Source organism: Phocoena sinus, chromosome 7, assembly GCF_008692025.1.
Source record: "Phocoena sinus isolate mPhoSin1 chromosome 7, mPhoSin1.pri, whole genome shotgun sequence".
NCBI lineage: Eukaryota > Metazoa > Chordata > Mammalia > Artiodactyla > Phocoenidae > Phocoena > Phocoena sinus.
The window spans coordinates 50978835-51002716 of record NC_045769.1 but is presented as its reverse complement, the minus strand read 5'-3'; the positions used below and the strand labels follow the sequence as shown (position 1 = coordinate 51002716).

The following is a 23882-nucleotide window of genomic DNA, read 5'->3' as shown; positions in this document are numbered from 1 at the left end:
ATTAGCCTAAAAGCAGGCGGACAGGCACGGTTCTGCACAGTAGGAAGGTTTGCACTGTGACTCCGCAGCTGTACTAGAGCAGGAGGGATACCCAGGTCACCACAAGAAACACCGATCGAGCATATCCAGAAAACCACTGCTTTTAAGGAGAGAGGAAATGTCAGCCTTCTCTCCCATTAAGTCTTATATTTTATCATTGGGTGTGAATAATAAAGCTAGCTTTAAATAGCAACAGTAAGAAAACTCTTTGAAGGGTAATTAATTTTCGACCAACCGGAAGGAGAAACAGCATCCAATCGGCGCCCGTTTCTCAGTGGCCAATCAGATTTCCCCTTACATTGCAGCGCTGGGAAAAACGGAGCTGGACTCTCGAGACTCCCAGCGTGTGGCTGATACAGTTACCTGCAGGACAGTGAACTACTGAGGCTGCATTTGTTAATTGAACATTAAGAGACTAGCAGTTCGGTCGTTCACTGTGCTGGCTGGATTTGCTTGTGTTTGTTCTTAGTCACTGCTCATGTAATGCACTCCCTTAACCAGGAAATTAAGGCATTCTCCCGGAATAATCTCAGGAAGCAATGCACCAGGGTGACAACGCTAACTGGAAAGAAAATTATAGAAACATGGAAAGATGCCAGAATTCATGTTGTGGAAGAAGTAGAGCCGAGCAGTGGGGAAGGTTGTGGTTATGTGCAGGACCTTAGCCTGGACCTGCAAGTTGGTGTTATTAAGCCATGGTTGCTCCTGGGTGAGTATATTGATTTGCCACTAAGTTATTGAGTTCATTTAACTATATTAATTAACGTTTTCCTCCCTAATAATAATAGTCTGTACTATCAGCTAAACTGCTGGAAAATTGAAATGTTTCCTTTTTTGGATATGGAACTTACTAGCTAGCTACACTAGCTAGTCAGGGATGTTTCTGCTCTACTATATACATAAGAGGCATAGATTCTAGTAACACATAGCACCTGGTATTTGAATTTCTAAAAGCTTTCTTCCTGTTTTTCTAACTTCTCTGGAGGATAACACATTGATGTTGTATTTTCTTGGATAATAAAAGGATATAGCCTTAAAGATTATCAAAGTAAAAATAATGCTTTTATTAGGCAAAACTACAAGTGACAGGGGTTGAAGTTATAGAAAATATTTCAAAAGGCAAATGCTTTTTTGCCTGCTCTGGGGTTGCAAACCATATGGAGTGCATGCCTCCTGTGGCCACATGTGTTCATGGTGTCTGTTTTTGTAGTGTTAAGGAGAAGGTGGACTGATACTTTATAGCTATGAATCTGATGGTTTATGATTTCTTGTATTATGGAAAATACAGATTCCCTATACAAAGCATAATCCACAAATAACAAATGTAGCACAGTTATAAAAGTACAAGCTTGTTAGCTTGGCAAGAATATGATATGGTATTCTTAAAAAATAGTCAACAGTGTTTTAAGTAGGTTTGAATTATTTTTGATTTGTGAATAGAGAAATTAAGACTTGGAAAAATCAGTGATTTGTTAGTATTTATACAGCCAAGCCTCTCCGGAGTAACAAGAGAACTGAATTGGGTGTCAGAAATGGCCAGGTATTATGTGGAGTGCACATAGCATCTCACTCCTTTTAAAAACTCTGTGAAGCAGGGATCATCAGCTCCATTTTACAGATGGGAACTGGATTTAAGATTGGTTAAGTAACTTGCACAAGCTCAAGTCTGATACACTCCGGCTCTCCATTGTTACATAGACTGACTCAGGGAGTCCAGGCTTTTAGCCATGCTCTACGTAAAGCTAGATGAGCTAGTGAAAGTCATTTATTCTCTTTGGTCCTCCAGAAAAGCCATCTGTAAAGCTGAAGTAACAGTATGTGCTTATCTTATAGGGTTGTCCTGAAGTTGGAAAAGGTTTTTGAAACATATCAATTGCAATATACATATGAGTTGTTATTGTATTATGTATTATATGAATTGTTACATGACCTGTCTTTTCACCAAATAAATATATCCAATTAATTTCTGCAGCCCTGTGAAAAAATGAAGTGGGTCATTTAGTCTGGAAGGTGCACCCAGGATTTGCACAACATTTCTAGGAGAGGAAATATAGCAAGGCACATGTTTTGGTTATTTGGCTTCCATTGTAGTGATAATGGTTTAAAATAATTATGGTAGAATTAAAAAATATCATTCACCCTTTCAGAGTTTTCATGAACTTCACTTATTTTTTTATCTAGACTTATGCAAAGTGAGCTGATCAAGGTAGTGTTCTCAGATTGGCATTGGAACCCTTCCAGGATCTTGAGCGAGTGCTGGGAGGGACTTCTGAGACTAGTCCTTATATGGTCGCCTCTTTGGACCAGGAAATGGGATAATTTCATCAGGTACAACCTCCTTTCTTCTGAGAGGTAGATAGACCTTCTTCTGCCCAGTTACAAGCGACTTATTCTGAGGGACCTATGGATGGTTACATCTAAAGTTCTTCCACGTGAATGATGCAGGGGTTGTTTCTAGGTTGCTTCAAAGAGCTTCTTTCATCTATTCAAAGCAACACAGCTCCCACCTAGCACTACATGAAATTAAATTTTGTTTTGGGTGGGAAATAAAGAAAATAGAAAGCTGTCAAAATACAATGTCTTTTTTAGTTAGCTCATAAATTCACCCAAGCTTCTGCATTTCAAAAATCTTACATAGGCCCTTGAACTACCTAACAAGTTGATAAAAGATCTTAGTCAGTGAATATTTTTGTCCTAGGTTTTGCAAATTATATTTTTACAACAAAAATCACTAGGACTTTTCTTATATCCAACTTGATTTGTAAAAGTGAAAAATTCCATTTCTCTTGGGTAGTTAAAAGGGTACAGTTATTTCTTGTTATGTCCATCCTGTTAAGAAATCCCAACTGGTAACATTTTGAGATCTTTGCTTCAATTCTAGGTGAAAATCTTGGGATCCTTTATAAGGTTGTAGAGGATTTCTGATATCCTGGAAGCCCAGTATTTTTAGGAGGCAAATAATACATTAAATTTGTATAGCTCTTAATTTTGTAAAATTCTTTCACAAATATTATTTTACCTTATTATTTTATCCTTATAGGAATTTATGCTCCTATTTCTATCCATTTATGAATGTTTACTCCTACAAATTTTCTCAAAACATTTCTCTTTGGAATATTATTTATTTCCCTTTTCAGTAATGTAATAATATCTTTTTGGTTTATTTCAGTAATAATTTTTTTGTTTAATTTTTTGATGATGAAAATAGAGATTTGTAAATCAAGACATGCTGCACCAGAATTTATGCAGTATTTAGTATTTTCATAAAAAAAGATCTCTTAAAAATAGAAACAGGATTCTGGAGATCTTACGTAGCCTATTTTTTATGATACATATATTATGATTGCAACACATTGAACTTGTTAGAAGACCCAACTCCAGTAGCACGTAATATACTTTCTAAATCAGTTACTTCATCTGTAATATTTCCTTAATAATTCTTGGCCAAGGTCTTGAATATTAGTGGTTTGTGTCATTGTAAAATATAACTGTAAATTATTATTATTATTATTAGACTTCTTTCTTTAGTTGTAGTCCTATTTATCAACTTCTTTTTCTGTTATTTAAAAAATTGCCATACTGTTAAAATTGACTTGCTATTCAGTTCTATTAAGTTTAACACAATTATAGATTCATGTTGCCACTGTTAAAATCATAAAATTATTAAAATTGATATTTGTTTTAAAATTTCGATTAAGATAGTTTATAAAAGGATAACATTCTACTTTTTCAAAACAAAGGTTTAAATAACACATTGTTATAATGATTTATAGTGTTTATTTCTTTTAGTGATAAGTGTTTTTCCAACAAAATTTTAACGCAAGACTGCAACACAAAGCAATCATTTAAAATTGGAGAAAAGCTGAGTTTATGTCTAGAATTTAGAGAGAATTAATGTGAACTGAATACTACCAAGTATTAGATGAAACATACAAGCCAATTACCTGAAGTCCATTTGTGCTGACTAAAATTATTCCCCCACACGATTAAAACTCATGTAATTTTCCTATTGTTTGAAAAGGCAGTGATACAAGTTGATTTTTGGTCTCAAGAACACTAAATTTGTACCAATATATTCATATTCTGGAAGTCATTTTCAAAATATGGCAGCCAACTCTGGAATATAACTGACCTGTTCTGTTTGGTGTGTGTGTGTATTTAATGGAAATAATGAAAGTATACAGGTTTGATAAATATAATAATGATAGTTTTGGATAGAAAAGAAAGAATTTCATTCATGCATGTTTCTTTTTTTTTTTTTTTTCTATTTTAAGAAATAGGCCGTGTAGAATTATTATTTAAAAGATAACATGCGGGCTTCCCTGGTGGCGCAGTGGTTGAGAGTCCGCCTGCTGATGCAGGGGACGCGGGTTCGTGACCCCGTCCGGGAGGATCCCACATGCTGCGGAGCGGCTGGGCCCGTGGGCCATGGCCACTGAGCCTGTGTGTCCGGAGCCTGTGCTCCGCAACGGGAGAGGCCACAGCAGTGAGAGGCCCGCGTACCACAAAAAAATAAACAAACCAAAAAAAACAAAACACAAAAAAGATAACATGCATATTAAACCACCAAATTTCAGTTAACTTATTTGAACCCATTTCTCCCCCTGGAGATGAATAGGACTTCCTACAGAAAACTGAGAAATTATTTTTAAATTATGAAGTATTTCAAATGTGTAAAAAATTACAGACTACACTATAACAGACAATTACATATCCACCATCCAGCTTTAACAAATGTTAATATTTTGATAGGCTAACTTTTAAGTAAAGTTGAATGTAGACTCAGTAAGGAGCCTGTGAGCTTCGTATTACCAAGAGAATATTGGCCAACCAGCATACTTGCTGGCCCTCCACCTACCTAAAGTCACATAATAGAAGCTGGCAGATTTCCCAGGTGGATAAGGTGAGAAAAGTGTTTTTTATAGAAGTGGAACTTAATTCAGGAAAGTAAAATACTTGAAATCGTAATATAATAAATGCCCTATCTTTTCAGTTGTGTCACTCACTTTATTTTAACTAGTTGTTCTCATGTATAATAACCTTGCGTATTACCTAGAGTCATTTTCCAAGTGTGAGAGCTCTAGAAAGCCAACTTTGACAGGAAGAAACTGGAAAAGGATACAGCCCTAGTGGTACACAGAACGTGGGTGGAATTCAATAGACCAGCAGTGTTTGCTCTAAGCTACTGGGTGTTCCCAGACCAGCTGGCACTAAATCATTTTGTGGGTGTCTTTTTTAAAATATCCTTTTTTAAGTTACAAAAGAAATAGATACTTATTGTAAAAAGTACACATGAGCATAAAGAAAAAATCACCTATAATCCTACTGTTAACATTTTATTCTGTATACTTCCTGTCCATTTTTAAGCATATACATAGTTTTTGTTTTTACAAAAATGGTTGATGTTTTGTAACCTGCTTTTATCACATAATATATTGAGAATATATTTCCATGCCATAAATATTCTTCTACATTTCTCATTTCAAAGGGCTGTATATATTTTCACTACATAATTGTACTATCTTTAATAGAACCCAACCCCATCATTGGGTTTGGTTGGTTTTTTTGTTTGTTTTGTTTTTATAGAGTTTATTTTGTATTACAGACAACACTGTGAAGAACATCCTGATAGCTAATCTTTGCAATATCCAGGACTTTTAGGAAGAATTCCTACAAGTCAGATTTCAGAGTCTAAGAGTATATATATAATGAATATTTTTTGATGAATATTCCTGAATTATCTTTCAGAAAGTTGGACTGAGGTCCTCCCAAGTTGCATTTCTTAAAATAAATGAATAGCTAACAGAGTTGTTGCAAAAATTAGATTAAAAGTCAGGATGATTATTTTTATATTCAAGGTGATGTTATTTATTTCTTATAGGGTCACAAGATGCTGCTCATGATCTGGATACACTGAAAAAGCACAAGGTAAAAGGAAATGCTTCCTGTGTATAGGAAGTATTTTAATTGTTACATTTATTTAGGAAAAACTGCATAGGTCCATTTCAGAGTTGGATTGGTGAGATTTGGCTATCATTTTAATAAAGTTACAAAAATTATTGCACTTAATTCAAATATGTGAATTTGTAATCCATCTTTCCAGTTTTATTTTCTCTCAGTCTCCCTTTACATTTCCTCATGAACCTGACTTTGGAGGCACTTCTTCCTGTTTCTGCTTATGTAGTTCCTCTGTGTGGAATAGACCTTCCCCTCTTCTCTTCTTGTCCAAGATTTACCCATGCCTTGAGTCCCAACTCACATACCACTTCTTCCCCAATGCTATCTCTTCCCACCTTCCCCCACACAACTGATGTGATTTATTACTTATTTCAATATTTACTGAAAAAAAAATTATCCATCAACTATTTTGTTAAGGACGATTTCAGGGTCATGGAATTGCTGTGGTTTGAGGAATGCAAAAGGTTCTTGTTCACATGAAGTTTATGATTTGAGGGGCAGAGAGGGAAGAAAGACAAATAAGCAGCTACAGTACAGTGTATTGTATGTGTTGATGGGGATGTGCAGGTGCTATGGGAGAGCATAGGAGATGATGCCCTTAACCCATGTTTGTTTGGGTTGGGTTGGAGATAGTAAGGTCAGGGAAGTCTTCCTGGAGGAAATAATATTGAAGTTTTGCTCTGAAGGGGGTGAGGAGGGAGCAGACAGAAAAGTGTTCAGATAGAAGAAATGGCTCTGTGAAGGCCCAGAGACAAGAGAAAGGCTGATGCTTTCAGGAACAGAAAAGAAGTTTAGTAACCCTAGAATAGAGAGTGTGAGAAAGAAGGGTACCAAGAGACAAGGCCAGAGAAGTAAGCGTGAGTCAGATCGCAAAAATCCATGTAAGCCAGAGTAAACTGTTTGGAATTGATACAAAAGACAGTGGAAAGCCTTTGAAAGGCTTTATGGAGGGAAGTAACAGGATCAAATTTGCATTTTAGAAAGATGGATGGTTAGAGGCAGTGTGGAAAATAGGTTGGAGGATTGCTCAAGCTAGAGATGGGAAGACTAGTTTTGAGGCTGTTTGTAGCAATCTGAAAAAAGATGATGGTAGCTTAGATTAGGATTCAGTGGGGGTAGAGAGAAGTGGATGGATTTGAGGGGTTTTTAAGAGGGTAGAATTCTCAAAAGTTAATGATTGACTACTTGCAGGACAGAGTAGAAGCGGGGGGTGAAGTTGAGAAAGAAGGAGGAGTCAGAGGTGATATTCAGCTTTCTTGGGTTACTAAGTAGGGTTGGTGTCATCCCATGAGATAGGGAACAAAGTAGGGAGGAGCAGGTTTTACAGGAAAAATAACAAGCTCAATTTTGAATAATTTAAATTTCAGATGCCGTGGATAATCTCAGTAATGTTATTCAATAGACAGTGTGGGTATATGGGGTCTGAAGTTCAGGAGAGAGGTAAAAATAGAGATTCAGGAATCTTCAGCTTATAAGTAGTGATTTAAATTGTTGGAGTAGATGAAATCACCTGGGGCAAGGTGAGCAGAGAAGAAGGCCTACACCAGAACCCTGAGTAATACCAACCTATAGGGAATAGTCAAAGGAAGAAGAATCTGCAGTGGGAAAGGAGGTACTGTAAGAGTTTGTAGGAAAGTAAAAAAATTGTGGTGTCATGGAAGCCAAAGCAGAGTTCTGTGGAGGATAGAGTCAGCGGTGTCAGATGCTGCCCAAAGTTTAAGTATTGTTGGGAATGAATTACAACAGTTGGACTTTAGAACAAAAAGTTGTTACTGACTTTAGTGGGAACAGTTTCATTTGAATTGGAGGCCCAAGCCAGATTTCAAAAGATTGAGAGGTGGAGGAAATGATCACACCAAAAAAGGGCAGAAGAGAGCAGGAAGACCCATAGATGATGAGATCAAAAGAGGGAGATGGGAGAGTTTTGAGCGTGTGTAAAGCTGATGGTAGAGAAAGGAATTGAAAACACAGGAAAGCAAGAATTGTGGCTAGAGGGCCAAGAAAGTAGGAGGCAGTGTGACCCCAAACACAGGTGCCAGAATGAGCCTCATAAAGGATGTGGGAGCACATCATGCTCTGTATTAAGAAGGTAGAAGGAAAGGCTGAATGCAGGTGTAGGCGAAGTTGTTAAATTTGATGGTAAGATTTGATGGAAAGGGTTCCTATGTGATGACTTGTCTTTTTACTGTAAAATGGTAAGTGAGGTGATCTACTGGGAGTCGGGAAGAGATGGTAGGGTTGAAAGTTATTAGGAGAGTAGGGAATGTTTGAAAGAGCTGGTATGGGGAATGAGGGAGAGAGCCTACTAGGGAAATATAGTTGCTAAGCATCATTAAGGTTCAAGAGAGGTTGGCTCTCATGAACTAATGGTGGCATGAACTGCAGTATTGTGTGAATTTTTTCCAGCAGTGCTTAGCAGTCTGGGTATAGAGGGGACTTTTACCAGTCAGGTGCAGGGGAGGTAGACCATGGACTATAAGCTGAATAACAAAGGAAGTGAAGGCAAGAGGGGGCTGATAGATCAAATAGAAAGATCAAGGAGTTGATGGTTTTTGTGAGGTGTAGAGGGAATAACTGAGTGGAAGATGGAAAAATAAGAGTGGGATACCTGAGTTAATGGGATCAGAGCTGGATCAGTCCTGGGCATTGATTGGTCTTGCAGAGGTGGTGAAGGAGAGTGGTGATGAAGGTCATTGGCGATGAGGTCGTCAGGGACCTGTTAAACCCAAGTGGAAATTGATGTCACCCAGGATAATGGTAGGACATGGGGTAGGACCCAGAAAACTGAGGGTCAGGTGCCCAAGGAATGCAGGGTATAAGATGGAATAATCAGCTTGTATGAATCTCAAAAGAGCAAGGATTTTTACTGGAGGGTGGAAAAGAAGTGACTTGAAAGAGGCAGGGAGTAGCCAAAAGAATGCAACCCTGCCTCTCACCCACGATGTAAGTGGGGTGCTAGGCCCTTTTCTAGTTGCAGGAGACATAGAAATGAACAAGCAGTAAGGTCCTTGATTTTAAAATATATTTTCAGATGAGAATACATTCTCTGAAAGAATTGAAACAAGGCAGTGAGAGGAGTGGCAGGGGAATAGGCCTCTGAGGGTATTATATTTCAACTGAGACCTTATGACAGAGTCAGCTGTGCTTAAATCAGGGAAAGAGCCCTTAAGGCTGACAGAACAGCAAACGTGGAGGCTCTTGGAAGGAACAAGTTCAGTGTGTGTTCCTCCCTTCTGGTCTCATAACACTTTGTTCTTCTCCTGTAGCTCTTACCACCTCTACTTTTTATTATTACTGTCAGTGAACATGTTTTCCCCTCTATTATTCAGCAGACTTCTAGAGGATTAGAGACCCTGTCCTACTCATCTTTCATCCCACAGCTCTGAGAAAAAAATTTGATTAAATTGAGGCTGAAAATTTTATGTGATAAACACTTGCAATTAATTTCTTCAAGGAAATACTAACGAATTCATTAACTAATTTGATATGTTTACTAGTCAATGTACTTATTTGTGTTTAAATTGGACTCCCCTTGTTTTATTATAATAATAACTGCCTGACAATAAGAGACAATGGCCTGAAATTGCATAAGGATATGAGAATGACTGTATATCCTGATAGGAACCCTCTTAGATCAATATTTCAACATAAGTAGAACATGTTTTAGAGTCTTGCTTACATGAATAAATTAATATTTCTCAGGGTAAAAATGGAAATTAGAAAAACTGATAAATCTTTTCATTGGCAAGTGTTTTATTATCTAGCCCCGTTATGATACACTAGTTCAAATTCACTTTCATCCTGGTGATGTGAACCCAGCTGCTGTTTAAAAGATCATTCTGTCTCTGTATAAAAGATCCTGTTATATGCCTGGAAGAAGCAAAAGTAAGCTGAGCAGCTGAATAGAGGGTTTCTACAAAATCTTAAGGATGCTTTAAAACAAAATTATTGATTTAAATGCATGACACATTTCAAAGGGATTTCTCGGGGTTTAAGTAGAGTGCAATAACTAATAGAAATTCTCTTGTGGCAGATCATTTCAGAAATTTCTATAGGAATTTCATTATAATGTTTAGATATGGTAACAAGAGTTGTTTTATTAGTAAGGTACTCATTGAATGCCTGGTGTATGCCCAATAAAGCATGGAGGATAGAAAACCAAGTGTAACATAAAATATTCCAAGTTGTTTACTGCAGCACTGTTTATAATAGCAAATTTATTGAAAACAACCCCTATTTCCATAAGTAGGGAATTGGTTAAATGACCAATAGTCCACCCACATGATGGAATACTATATGGCTTTTTTTTTTTACATCTTTATTGAAGTATAATTGCTTTACAATGGTGTGTTAATTTCTGCTTTATAACAAAGTGAATCAGTTATACATATACATATGTTCCTGTATCTCTTCCCTCTTGCGTCTCCCTATATAGCTTTTTAAAAGAACACACAAAAAATGGTCTCTAGATACTGATATGAAAAGATCTCCAGGACATTTAAAAAAATTAATTAATTTACGTATGGCTGTGTTGAACCTTCATTGTTGCATGTGGGCTTTTCTCTAGTTGTGGCGAGTGGGGGCTACTCTTCGTTGCGGTGCGCGGGCTTCTCATTGCAGTGGCTTCTCTTGTTGCGGAGCACGGGCTCTAGGTGCACAGGCTTCAGTAGTTGTGACGTGTGGGCTCAGTAGTTGTGGCTCTCAGGCTCTAGAGTGCAGGCTCAGTAGTTGTGGTGCACGGCCTTATTGCTCTGAGGCATGTGGGATATTCCTGGACCAAGGCTTGAACCCATATCCCCTGCATTGGCAGGTCCAGGACATTTTTAAATAGGGGGAAAAACCCAAGGTGTTGCCTTTGTGTAAGAAAGGGAGTACATAAAATATTTGCATAAAGATACTCTAAAAGAATATACAAGAAACCAACAAAGATGGTTACCATATGGATGGGAGATGATGGAGTGGAAAGAGGGTGAGAGCAAGACTTCTTAATGTTTCTTTTTTTTTATAATGTTGTGCTTTTTGAACTAGTTCAAAAGATAATTTTTTGATAATGCCTAAATGTGAGGATTAAGTGAGTTAACCTGTATGCCTAGCACATACTACGTACACAATAAAGGGGCTATTCTTATTATCCCTATTATAAAGGGCATCACAAGGTCAGCCATTGTTAGGACCTCTGTAACTGCATTTTGGAAATATGCTTGATTACTTGAAGGGTTTTAGGCTAGGTCCCCATCACCATCACCACCATGACCTGAGACTCAGTAGAGTTCTTTTCAAGCATGATCGTTCAATCAATATATATGTAAGTTGCATTTCCAAGCAGCTAAACTACCTAGACATTGGGTAGTTTAATGATCCACAATATTTGTAAAGCACTTTTACCTTTCAACAAGTTTCCCCAAGATTCTCATTGGGTCGTCTTTGTAATCCTGTGATGTATAGGGAAGCTATATAGATACAGATATATTCTGTAAGTGGTCAGACCTCATTTTTGGTCTTTTGGGAATGCAGAATATAGTTCTAAAGGTAAGGCAAACACATCAATATTATAAAACATTGGCACATCTATTAATTCAGGGCAGAATCATGTAGTCCTGGCCAGAAGTCCACTTGGAGTGAGAGAGTAGCTTGGCACAGTCAGGTGGGACTTCACTGGGGAAAGCAGAAGGACATTTCAGACTGTATCTTCTAAAACAGTTCTTCCCTTCTTTCTAGGTTCTTCCATCTCCTCTCTATGTAAGAGTGTCTCTTGAGAAGATTTGGGGTTTTTTTCTGTTTTCTTCTTTCCACAAGGCAGTTAAGTTAGTAAATAGCCTGTGGCCTTCTTTTCATGAGGCCTAGTTCCCTGAGTGTCTTAATACTCTTTCAATTGTGGACCACAGAAACCTGAGCGAGGAAGGAGAATGTGTATGATGATTTAGGGGGCTCTCTGGAACCTGAGGGAAGAGAGTGGCCATGCCAGAGAATAGAAGGCCATCCAGGACAGCCTCTCTCTCCCACTGGCACATGGCTCCTATCTGTACATCTGTGTTGTTGTTCTCATTTGGGAGCAGAGATCTTTCAGCTTCCCTGAGCACTTAATAGAAAACGGCTGTTCTTAAATCTCCCGAGTTTGTGGATCATTCTAGCTGTCTCACACACCTATTTTTTAAATTCCTTGAGATAATCTGCTCAGTCTAGCTTAAGTCAGGCGTCCACCCGAAACCAATTAGCTGTGCTTAGGGAAGGAGTGGGACACAGCCAGAGTCATAGCTGGGAGGGTAGTGGGGGCAAGAGAGGCAGGCTGGACAAGTACTCTAAAATATGATGAGACACAAGAAAATAGCAAGGTCAGGCAAACCCTAAGATCCAAACTAAGAGAGACAGTAAGTTCAGTGAGAAGCATGTCCTGATAAGAAACAGGGACTCATATTTCTGGTCTGTTTAGCCTTTGGATTCTTTTAATAGACTTTCCACATGGCTCCTTCCATTTGCTTGGTGGACTCCAGGAAAGGAGCCTGAATGTATAGATGGATGAGGAGGTTGCTATATGTGTGCCATTTAAAAGAAAAATCTTTTCATGACCATCCCCACCTTTCAACCAGACTAATTCATCAGAATTTCTGGGTTTGAGACCCTGTGGCATTGATATTTTTAAAACACTTACTGATGGTTCTATGTGCAGCCACACTTGAGAACCACTGTACTTACAAAGAATACAAGAGGAAAATAGGGAAATAATTATTGAAAGGGAAGTTGTGTGCTACTGATGCACTTCCCTTATGTAAGTTTTTATATGGACATTAATTGATTTATTCAATAAATATTTTAAGTACTTTCTGTGCTAAGGTCACTGCTCACTCACAATGCTTACTTACAATAGTGAGTAAGCTAAACCTGGTCCCTGCTCTCATGGAGTTTCTAGTACAGTGAGGGAGATAAACAGACTCTCAGTGGTAAGGGCTATAATGAGGCAAGTAAAGGGTGCTTTGGAGGTATATAGAAATAGCACTTCTGGTAAGGGATGAAGCAGTCAGAAAAGGCTTCCTGAAGGAAGTGTTATTGAGTCATGCTTAAATTGTTTATTCTTGTTACAGCTCTCAACATCTCAGTCTCTGTTTAATTAACCTAATTCACGAGAATTTTAAAAAATCATCCTTTTTTTTCTCTTTAAGGTGACTCATATTCTCAATGTTGCATATGGAGTTGAAAATGCTTTCCTCAGTGACTTTGTATATAAGAGTATTTCTATTTTGGATCTACCTGAGACCAATATCCTGTCTTATTTTCCAGAATGTTTTGAATTTATTGAACAAGCAAAAATGAAGGTAAGTTTTTTTTTTAATTAATTAATTTATTATTCATTTTTAGTTGCATTGGGTCTTTGTTGCTGTGCACAGGCTTTCTCTATTTGCGGCGAGTGAGGGCTACTCTTCATTGTGGTGCGCAGGCTTCTCATTGCAGTGGCTTCTCTTGCTGTGGAGCACGGGCTCTAGGTGCATGGGCTTCAGCATTTATGGCACACGGGCTTAGTAGTTGTGGCTCACGGGCTCAGTAGTTGTGGCTCGCGGGCTCCATAGTGCAGGCTCAGTAGTTGTGGTGCATGGGCTTAGTTGCTCCGCCACATGTGGGATCTTCCCGGACCAGGGCTCGAACCCGTGTTCCCTGCATTGGCAGGCGGGTTCTTAACCACTGCGCCACCAGGGAAGTCTGTAAGTTTTGTTTTGATCCACAGTTCTTCAGAAGCAGATATTTAAAAATATGGGTCCATTATCCAATATTTATTCTTTCTGTAATGAATATGTAGGGAACAATTATGAAATTTCCCCTTCAACAATATTTCATTAATTCCTACAACTATTTAGTTTTCCAGTTGCTCTTTTTTCAGTGAAATATTTACTTTTAACTTTAATTTCTCATATTCCTATGCCTTCCTGAGAAATATTCGGATTTAAAATTTTCTGCTTACTGAATTTTCCTGTGTACATAGGTATTGCGTTGGCCCAAAAGTTCTTTCCGGTTTTTTGTAAGGTGTTATGGAAAAACCCGAACGAACTTTTTGGCCAACCCAATAAGCAGGTTTCCTTTGATAGTTTCTAACCACCTGCCCTCTGACCACTTTGCAAGGTAATCAGGTGGACTGTGGGATAGAGGCTGCTCTAGTCCTGTTAGTGTATTTATGAAGATTAATATTCCTGAGATTGTATAAAAATGCTGATCAGAAGCTGTCCATTGGTTCCCTGACTTTAGAAGACCAACAAAAAATACAGTACTTCAATCTTGGTACTGATCCAAGGCAGGGCTTCCAGGCTGGCTGTTACCAATAATTATACCTTGAAATGACATCATTTTTAGTCAGTATATAATTCTTACAAAATTTATGTTAGATAAATACATGGGAATGTAGAAGCACTTACAGAGAAAAGTTAACTGTCCTGGAGCACCCGACAATTAATGACAGTTAATAGAATCCAACTTAATTAAATTCTGATGATCTCCCTTCTACCTTATCTCTTTCCCTCTCTCTCTTACTTCCTTTCATTTAGTAATATTTATTGAGTGCCTTAGGTGCCCAGCACTCTTCTCGATACCCTTCTCTAGATTACTGGAAAAATGTAACACTTTTCTACCTTATTTAATAGCAGATATTTGGATGAAAGAAAAGGAGGAGATTTTCTAATTCAGAGCCTAGTATTGGCCAGTCTGTTCTCTTGTGAAAAATTTTACAGACTCTAGATTGTCACATTCCAGTGTGCCAGCTAACAGTGTTAGAAATAAAAGTGACAATGTTTCTGTATTAGCTGCTTTCCTAAGGAGATGTAGAATGTACGTTAGACGGTAAAGGAAAAATGTAGACATCATCCATATTCATATTAGAAGATATGCACATGTTGCAAGTAAAAAGTGAAATGGGTAATAGTTAATAAAAATGGTCCTTAGTTTGGGTTTCTCAAAAAACAGGACCTGAGCCAAGGATTAAGAGCTGATGCTTCATTTGAGAGGTGCAATCCCTAGGCAGTGAGAGTGAGAAGAAAAGGAAGTGACTCAGGTAAGGATGAGAAGCAGTGTAAGATGATGTGTTTACCTTGCTGAACACAACTTCACAATGAGCTGACAGCGAAATAGCTGGGTACTTGGTAGGGTGGTACCCAAGACATCCCCAGGCAGGGAGTCCAAAGAAACTGCACCTCAGTACAGATTTTGGGAGGGAGGGAAGAGAGAGAATTTATCTGCCTGGCCATCTGTCAGCTTCTATTTCCCATTGGTCAAAGTTTACCCATGGAGAGGTAACTAACCTCACAATTCCAGGTTGTAGCACCCCACCCCTTCAGTGGCCACCTTGAAGCCAAACCCAATGCCCTGTGGTGTGATTTGCCATCCAAGTTCAGAAGAAGCAAGCGAATCCAGAACTCAGAGTGTACCTATGCAGACTGCCATCGGGGAAGAGCCAGGTGTTCTTAGGCAAGCAAAACTTAATAGGCTTAAAGGCACAATAGGCAGTCAGCCACAGAGGTTGTAGTTGAGGTGGAGCAAGCTGAGGGTGAGATGATGGCATCAAAGGAATCCGAAGAGATGCATAAAATGTTTCTGCTACAAGATGTATTTGAATTCTGTAATATGTTCTAATTTCTCAAGCCTTATGATTTTTACTGAAATCTTAGCCTCAGCCAATATTTCCTTACCCTGAAAATTCTTTATTGTTTAGATTAATACATATTTAGTTTTAGCAATAGAAGTCTTGAATTTTCTTCATTTTTTTCTAGAAGAGATCTCTTCATGATTTTCCTATTGTATATGCACGTATTATTAAATGTGATTACTCAGTGAATTGCATATTTCAAAACTACCTTTCTAGGTCCTAGTTTGTTGTTTTCATTTTTTACATACAGCTGCCAGATGGAATGTCTTCCATTTTCCCATGTCTTTCCTCATTTCTCTCTGTACTTATAAAACCCTGTTTGTTTGGTTTCTCTGTCCTTCTTCTATCTCTGCCTAATGCGTTATTTGTCAGGTTTATGCCCAAAGGGACAGAAATACACATGAGAGGGAAGTAGTAAAGTAACCTCCATAGCCTCAAGAGTTCTTTTAGGAATATTTACTTGACCCCCTTTTTTTATGTGCAAAAGGTTTTGTTTGTTAGTATGAAAATGTGTGTTTGATATTCCATGTTTACTTTATTATTTATAAGATGTGATTTTAAAAACATGTAATTTATAACATTGTAGAAAAATTGGAAAATATAGATAGGTAAAAATTAAGGTCACCCACTTCTACCATATAGATATAACCACTGTTAGTATTTTAATATATTTTTCTATATATCAAAAGACCTGAACTTGACTAAGTTCATCTGTCAAAAAATATGAATTACTTACTCTGAGAAGATACAAGGGATGTATATTGCTGCCCTTAAGGAGCTGGCAATCTAATTGAAAGGCTGTTCATAACAACACGAGAACAAAGCAAGCTGTGTAAAATGGAAATACTATAACATAATTCCTATCTATCTGCCCATAGCAAAATGGTGATTTGATTCTTTTAAGAGAATGTTTTCTCAGAAATGCAGAACAAAATTAATTTGTTTGCTTAGCAAACATTTATGGAATACCTACTCTGTGCCCAAAATTGTACTAAGTATTAGGCATACAAAAATGGCTTGGATATTCCTCCTGCCCGCCTCTCACGCAGAGAGAGACAGCCTTCTTAGAACAGAAGCCAAAGTTAGCTGGACCAAGAGAGGAGCAAAGGCCTTTCAAGCAGAGGACAACAGCAAGTGCAAAAGAAAAAATTTCTTTATAAATGATTTAATTGTCACTACTTTGAGTTCTGGAAAGGGGATATGAAGCTAGTAGTTTGTTTGGAAATACTTTCAAGGGCAATATGATACCCAAGGAATAATAAAAGGTAAATAGGTAAATTCAAAGGCTGTAGAAACTAACAGAAAAGTAGCTGTTTATATAAAGAATGTAAGAGGGAAGAAAATACTAACATTTTTAAACATTAGCTAAAACTAATTGCACCGTGTATAAGATTGAAAATAAAGCTAGTTTCATTTTCAAAAGCGTATGTATGGATCATAACATAGAGATAACTAGTATACAGCCAGGAAACATTAAAAATGACATGAGGGCACCTTTTATTAAGCTTATGATTCCAAGTTTCTTTGGAATATCTAATTTGTTTTGAGTTAAAAGAAGTTCATTAATAGTTTTCATTGGTTACTGTAATATGATTTTAAAATGTCTTAAGTCTCATAAAAAAGCCATTGTACAAAGTGAGAAAAATTCTGTATATGTAGAGTGAATATTTGCATTTTGCTTTTCTTGTACAGAAAGTTAATATCTGGAAATGACTCTGAAATATATAAATATAAATAGACAATCTTATTTGCAAAGCAGAAATAGAGACAGATCTAGAGAACAAATGTATGGATACCAAGGAGGGGAGCAGGGGTGGGATGAATTGGGAGATTGGTATTGAAATATATACACTATTGATACTATGTGTAAAATAGATAACTAATGAGAACCTACTGTATAGCACAGGGAACTCTACTCAGTGCTCTGTGGTAACCTAAATGGGAAGGAAATCCAAAAAAGAGGGGATATATGTATACATATAGCTGATTCACTTTGCTGTGCAGTAGAAACTAACACAACATTGTAAAGCAATTATACTCCAATAAGAAATTTTTTTTAAAAAGAAAAAAAATATATAAAAACAATTGAAATTGTCTTTTTGATATGAGGATTTAAAATATTAACTAATTTTCTTGTGAATCATCTGTGTTTCTTGAAATGAGTTACACTTGCAAATGTGTTACAATAGACCTAGGAAAGGAATTTTGCAATAGATTTATGCATCTAAGAAAACTGCCTTGTAAAAGTAAAGTAATCCAATAAGCCATAAACATAGCATTGTTAATGTGTACTTTGGACAGAGAATTTTCAGTTGTAAGGTTTTTTTCCCCCTTTCCCTGTTCCCATCTTTCTTGTGTTGTAAGAAAAGAAGAATCAAGAAATGAAGTAATTAAAATGTCTGGTTCTGTTGGGTGTGCTCACTGTTCTCTACATTTCATTTAGATCATTAACTTTTTAAAGGCCTGAGATAAGCTAACCTGTATCAATGCTGATCCATCAGATCTATCACATTCATTATTAATGCAATATTACCCCCATCAGCATTGGCCTTGCACTGTGTCCCTTTTCACTTGTGAAGTATCATTTGCAAGTTACCTGAAACGTTTTTCATTTATTGACCTCATGCTGGTGTCTAATTACCTTTTCCATTTCACATTGTCGTGAGCTATTTGTGTCATCATTTTACTACCTCATAAGTTTAACTATTTTTTAAGTCACTTCCCTCCAGAATAAAATATATCCAAGGGAAGAAAATTTTTTCTTTACTGATAATTTTACACATAGATTTCTAAGCCAGTGATACTAGTTTCTTCATGGGAGCACTATGTGTACCTAGAATGTCTCGAGCTTTCTGTTTAGTTTATGATTATGGTTTTATTTATATTTCCACATATATTTCCTGTGATTTTTCTCTTATTTATAGACTTGTGGCTACTAAGTTACTAGGCTTTTATGTGTACTTTACTAGATTACTTTAGTTTAATAAAAGATAGTTTCAGAATTCCAAATATATCATGAAAGCATTTCAATTCTGGGAGGTGGGAAGAGAAGGTGTTGGTTAATTGATGGATTTTTCCCATTCATTCCCTACAATGAATTGTATTTTGATGATTGAGTAGATTGAATCAAATAAATCGATAAAGTGAATATTTTTATTTTATAATTTTAAGTAGTATAAGATTATATTATAGTCTCTCTTAAATGAATAATGAAGATTTTTGTTTGGTTTTATTATAGGATGGAGTGGTTCTTGTTCACTGTAATGCAGGAGTTTCCAGGGCTGCTGCAATTATAATAGGCTTCCTAATGAATTCTGAAGAAATCTCATTTACCAGTGCTTTTTCTTTGGTGAAAAATGCAAGACCTTCCATATGTCCAAATGCTGGTTTTGTGGAGCAGCTTCGTACATATCAAGAGGGCAAAGAAAGCAATAAGTGTGACAAAATACAGGAATTAGAAGAAACAACAGTTCCTGAGTTACATTCTAGCTGATGATGGACAACTGTAATTTCTGAGTTGGTCTCTAGAGCCACCTTTCCCCTTTTTGAGAGTAAACTAGTAGAAACTTCCTTCTCTCATGCTTTTTTCAAGTGGAAATAGAGGTCAATTGATTGTCCTAAGTTAGGGTATAAATAAATTTTTTAAATTATATCATGTTTTCTTTAGTATTATGTGATTAAATGCTTCTTTGATTTGCTAAGGGAAAATAACAATGTATTACCAATAATTTATTTCTGTAGAAAGAAAAGGTTTAAATTTAAAATCTATATTAAAGCATGAAAGATTAAATTAGTTGATTAAAACTTTTGGTGGTTTTCTATTCCAGCAACTGTTTCCATGGAGGAAAAACTTGAAGTGCTACTTGACTTACTATTTCAGAGGGAGGTAAATTTCTTTGTGAAGAATTTAAGATTAAAAAACAATACCTTAAGCCTCCCAAAAGAGGTAACCAAAATCTGAAGGTTTACACAATATTTATGTAGCAGTTACAATATTCACAAGATTTTTATGTCCTTTTATGAAAATGTACCCACTTTTCATTTTGATTCTTTAATTTAACTGTATTCCCGGTGTTTATTTTTAAAGTTTTTTGTATAGCTATTCTCTCTTACTTTATTGTGAGCTTATGGTTCTTTTATTAGGTGATTAGTCTCTTACATTGTATGCTTTTTATTCTGGGTCCCTAGCATTCTGTTTTTGCGTCTGACGTCATAATTATCTGATCTCCTTGGATCTGTGGGAAAGTGTTTTATACTAAAAAATCATTTTTAAAATGTGGTTTGATTAATGATCTGTTTTCTAGTTCAGTATTCTACTAGGGAACATATTTTTAAGGAAAGAACAGTTATGGTTTTGTAAGAAATTTTACATACATTTTTAAAAAGCCCAAAATCATTTACAATTTTATTTCTGGCCAGAGGCTTTGATTAGTTTTTTTTTTAATTAAGTCTCCATATTAGCAAGGCTGAACTCTGTACGTTATGAATTTGCTTAAAGATATTCTTTTAATTATTCAAAATGTACTTAAAATTAATTATAATAATTAAGATAGAATTTATTTAATAGCTTTCAAGTAGACTTTCAAGACTTAGAAAATATCATTGCCCTCTAGATTTTATTAAGAAAGTCCTGAGCTCTTCTTAATTACACATTATAGAGAGCAAGCATTTTCCTTTACATAATTTGGAAAGTGCACACTGAGCACATCTGTGCATTTGAGAAAGCAGGCTTTCTTATGCTGCCAGGAGCAAAAACTAGAGGTGATAAATGCAAATTATGTTTCAAGATTGCTTATAGCCTGACAAGATGCCATCATATGCAAAGCTATGAACTTTGCTTCTATTAAGAGGCAGCATAAATGTAATCAACCTTCTGTGAGCTGTTTGAAGCCTAACAAGGCAGACAGAATCCTCTTAAATACGAGACTGGTGTATAATACTGTATTTATGGTCAATATTGCTGAGGGTTTGCTGGGTGAACCTTTTCCATTCACATGAAAGCATTTATTTAAATACATTTTCCTTTGTTATTGCTGTTTAGTTTTCAGCCATTGAATGTTGTGAATATGAAGCCTTAAATTGAACTTATTCCTTATGGATAGTTTATTATTTTTGTCTGCAGTTTGCATAGTTTTTTCCTGTAGTGATCTGGTTACAGTACAAACATGTATCTTCTGTATCATCTACAGGAGTGCTTTGAGCATCAATTTTGTTTTCTCTTAACTGATAATAGTTTGCTGTATGTAAAATAAATCAGTAAAGGTAATTGTCTTTTAAATTAGGGGTACTGTGTAAGGCAATGATGGGTCATACATGGAGCATGTTTATTGGGCTTCTCATGGATATGTCACTGTGTCATACCTAGTTATTTATAAAAAGGAACTTTATCATTATGATTCTCTGTCCCACATATTATAAACAGATCTCAAATATTCATCTGTTTCAAGGAAGTGGAAAAAGTATTTCAAGGATTTTTGGCCTCTATATTAAAATAGATTTTCCTATTTTAGAAAGTCCCCTTCAAAGGTAATTTCTCCAAAGATTCTGGAATGTAACAAGTATAAATCAGAGTATTGTCTTAAAACCTTACCCAGTGAATTAACTCAATGAATTAACACCTTTATAAGCAAAACCACAATACGTTAAAAAAAATCAGAAATGTAGCACAGAGAATTAATTGATTTTGCCAGGTGACTTTAACTAGTTGCTTTTTCTGCCCAAATCATCCTGAACATATTTAGTCACCCTGTAGTTATTTAAGAATTTAAAGCAGAAGATTTTAAAGTTTTATATTCTTGCGATACATACAGTGACATTTTATGATTAACGCATTTATGGTTCGTTTCCTTTGATATACTTTTAAAAAAGCTTATAGTTAAGCTTTTCTACTTCAAGTGAAACTTTGACTTACCGTTTTGTATCCATATTTATAACGTGCCCCTTATTGTTTCTAAGTATTGATATACTTTAATAAAAATAATAAATTTACTATTTCTCCCATTAATATCTTTAATTCTTTGAGGTTATTTGTTTTAAAAGACAACAATTATTTGCTGTTAAATCCTGGATTAAACAAATCTGTTGGCAAAACACAAAATTATACATTTTGGAATATAAATTAGTTTAAGGTCTGTGGAAATTTGATCCTCCAGCCATCTCAAGAAGTGAAAAGCTAAAGTCAGATCTTGTAATTGGAATTACTGTGGATAAATTGGCAGTGAAAATTCAATAGAATATTCTAGTAGTTTAAGTCAAGAGATACTGAATTACTCTCAGACTAAACTGAGATTTACTATCTTAGTAAAGCCTTCCCTGACCACCTTATTTCAAATTGCTCCCATCCCTAACACTTATATCTACCTTTCCTGTTTTATTTACTGTATATCCCTAATTTTCCCCCAAATTTTATATATATATATATATATATATATATTATTATTTATTTTTATTTTTTTTTGTGGTACACGGGCCTCTCACTGTTGTGACCTCTCCCGTTGCGGAGCACAGGCTCCGGACGCGCAGGCTCAGCGCGTCAGTTTTGTCAACAGTTTTGTTTTGCCTGGCATCCTAGAGGGTGGATTTCCAGCAAGTTTTTCCATATCTCTGCCATTCAGTGAGCCATAGCTTCACTCTGCAACAAGATCCAGATTTCAACCCTGGGAGTCTTCTTCCTTGAACACTCATCCCCAGGGGTGGTGGCTGCTCTTTCTGTCTGCTATTCCTGTGTTGTTTACTTCCCCCTTTCTTACCAATCCCTCATTACTCCAAATCCTATTATGGTTAATAAACTTTTATATCAAGCTTTTCTGGCCCAAGTTATTGTGTGGTTTATCTCTCCTGATTGACCCAGACTGTCTAGCCTATAATTTACAGTCACATTTTTTAATAATTGTCCTTGTGGAGTGTTTCTGATAGCAGGTCAAGCTATGTTACAACCATACAGATTATGTAATAAAAGCTGAAATGGCAACTAATGTTGTCGGTAATTTTTTGAGAGTCTAATTCTATCAATATAAACAGTGTTCAGTGTAAAGTATAAACACAATGACCTGATTTTGTTAATGCTTCTTGTCTACAGAGTGATGAATTCTTCAAAGTTGAAAAAAAAGCACACAAATAGTGCAATTTGCTTTTGTTCTTATGTTTTCACCCACTCTTCCCATTTGTATATCATACCAGCAGGAGAGGAAATTGCTTTCTTTGCTTGCGAGGAGTTCCCACTCCCCTCTTTCCACAGTTCAGTTATTCTACTAAATTTGTGAATCTACTTAATAATAGTTGTAATTAGTGCTAATGCAACTTCATGAACTCTGGGGGGTAAATGAAGACAGCTAATGTCTCACCACTAGAGATTTGTTTATATTTACCTCTTATAAAAGCAAATGCAAGCTTTTATAAGTGCTCACAAACAAAAAGTTCCCTATATTTTCCCCAGGATTGGCATACAGCTTGCTGTGTATAATTTATAGCATTCTCCCTTTCCCCTTTAAAAAATCTGGTATAATAATTGCCTATCTTCAGTTTTATGACACTCTAACAGCATGTCTTAAATATGACTGATCTTGCTTTGGGAATATCATTAGCAGTTTTTCTCAGTATTTCTTCAACGCATAAAAAGAACTTTTTTTCACGCTCAGGGGCTCCCCTGAAGGCTCTACTTTTTTATGCAACAACTATTTTTTTTTTTAGCATCTTTATTGGAGTATAACTGCTTTACAACGGTGTGTTAGTTTCTGCTGTATAACAATGTGAATCAGCTATACATATACATACATCCCCATATCTCCTCCCTCTTGCTTCTCCCTCCCACCCTCCCTATCCCACACCTCTAGGTGGTCACAAATATGCAACAACTATTTATTGATCATCTACTACATGTCAGACACTGTGCTAGGTGCTGGGGATATGAGGATAAGCAAAACAGTCAAAAATCCCTGCCCCCATGGATCTTGCATTCAAAGTAACACCACTGTGTAATAACCAGACATATCTGCATTGCTCTCTCAGTCTTCTGCTGGTTAGGTTTTCCCCCGTTTTAAAATGTCTGAACCACGGAGGTCTTTCTTAGGAGAGATGGGCAAATGGCCAAGGGCAGAGTTTTCTAAGGATCTCCCAACACGACTGCTCCTGGTCCTACTGAAGTAAATAGCAGCCGTAAGAAGAAGTACAAAAACTCCTCCTCACTAGCATCTACCTACAATGATAACATTAACAATAAATCCCAAAGTTTAAAGAAAACAATTTCCTAGAAATCACTAGAAAA

At 36.4% G+C, this 23882-nt stretch overlaps 1 protein-coding gene across 1 annotated transcript; it reads left to right on the top strand.

Moving 5' to 3' along the window:
• The first annotated feature begins 395 nt into the window (after window positions 1–395).
• Window positions 396–22529, top strand: DUSP19 (dual specificity phosphatase 19). Its single transcript, XM_032638657.1, has 4 exons — window positions 396–748; window positions 5921–5967; window positions 13155–13307; window positions 18858–22529. Exons 1-4 carry the CDS (start codon window positions 523–525, stop codon window positions 19110–19112), a joined length of 681 nt encoding a protein of 226 aa, XP_032494548.1. The 5' UTR covers window positions 396–522; the 3' UTR covers window positions 19113–22529.
• Window positions 22530–23882: the final 1353 nt, after the last annotated feature.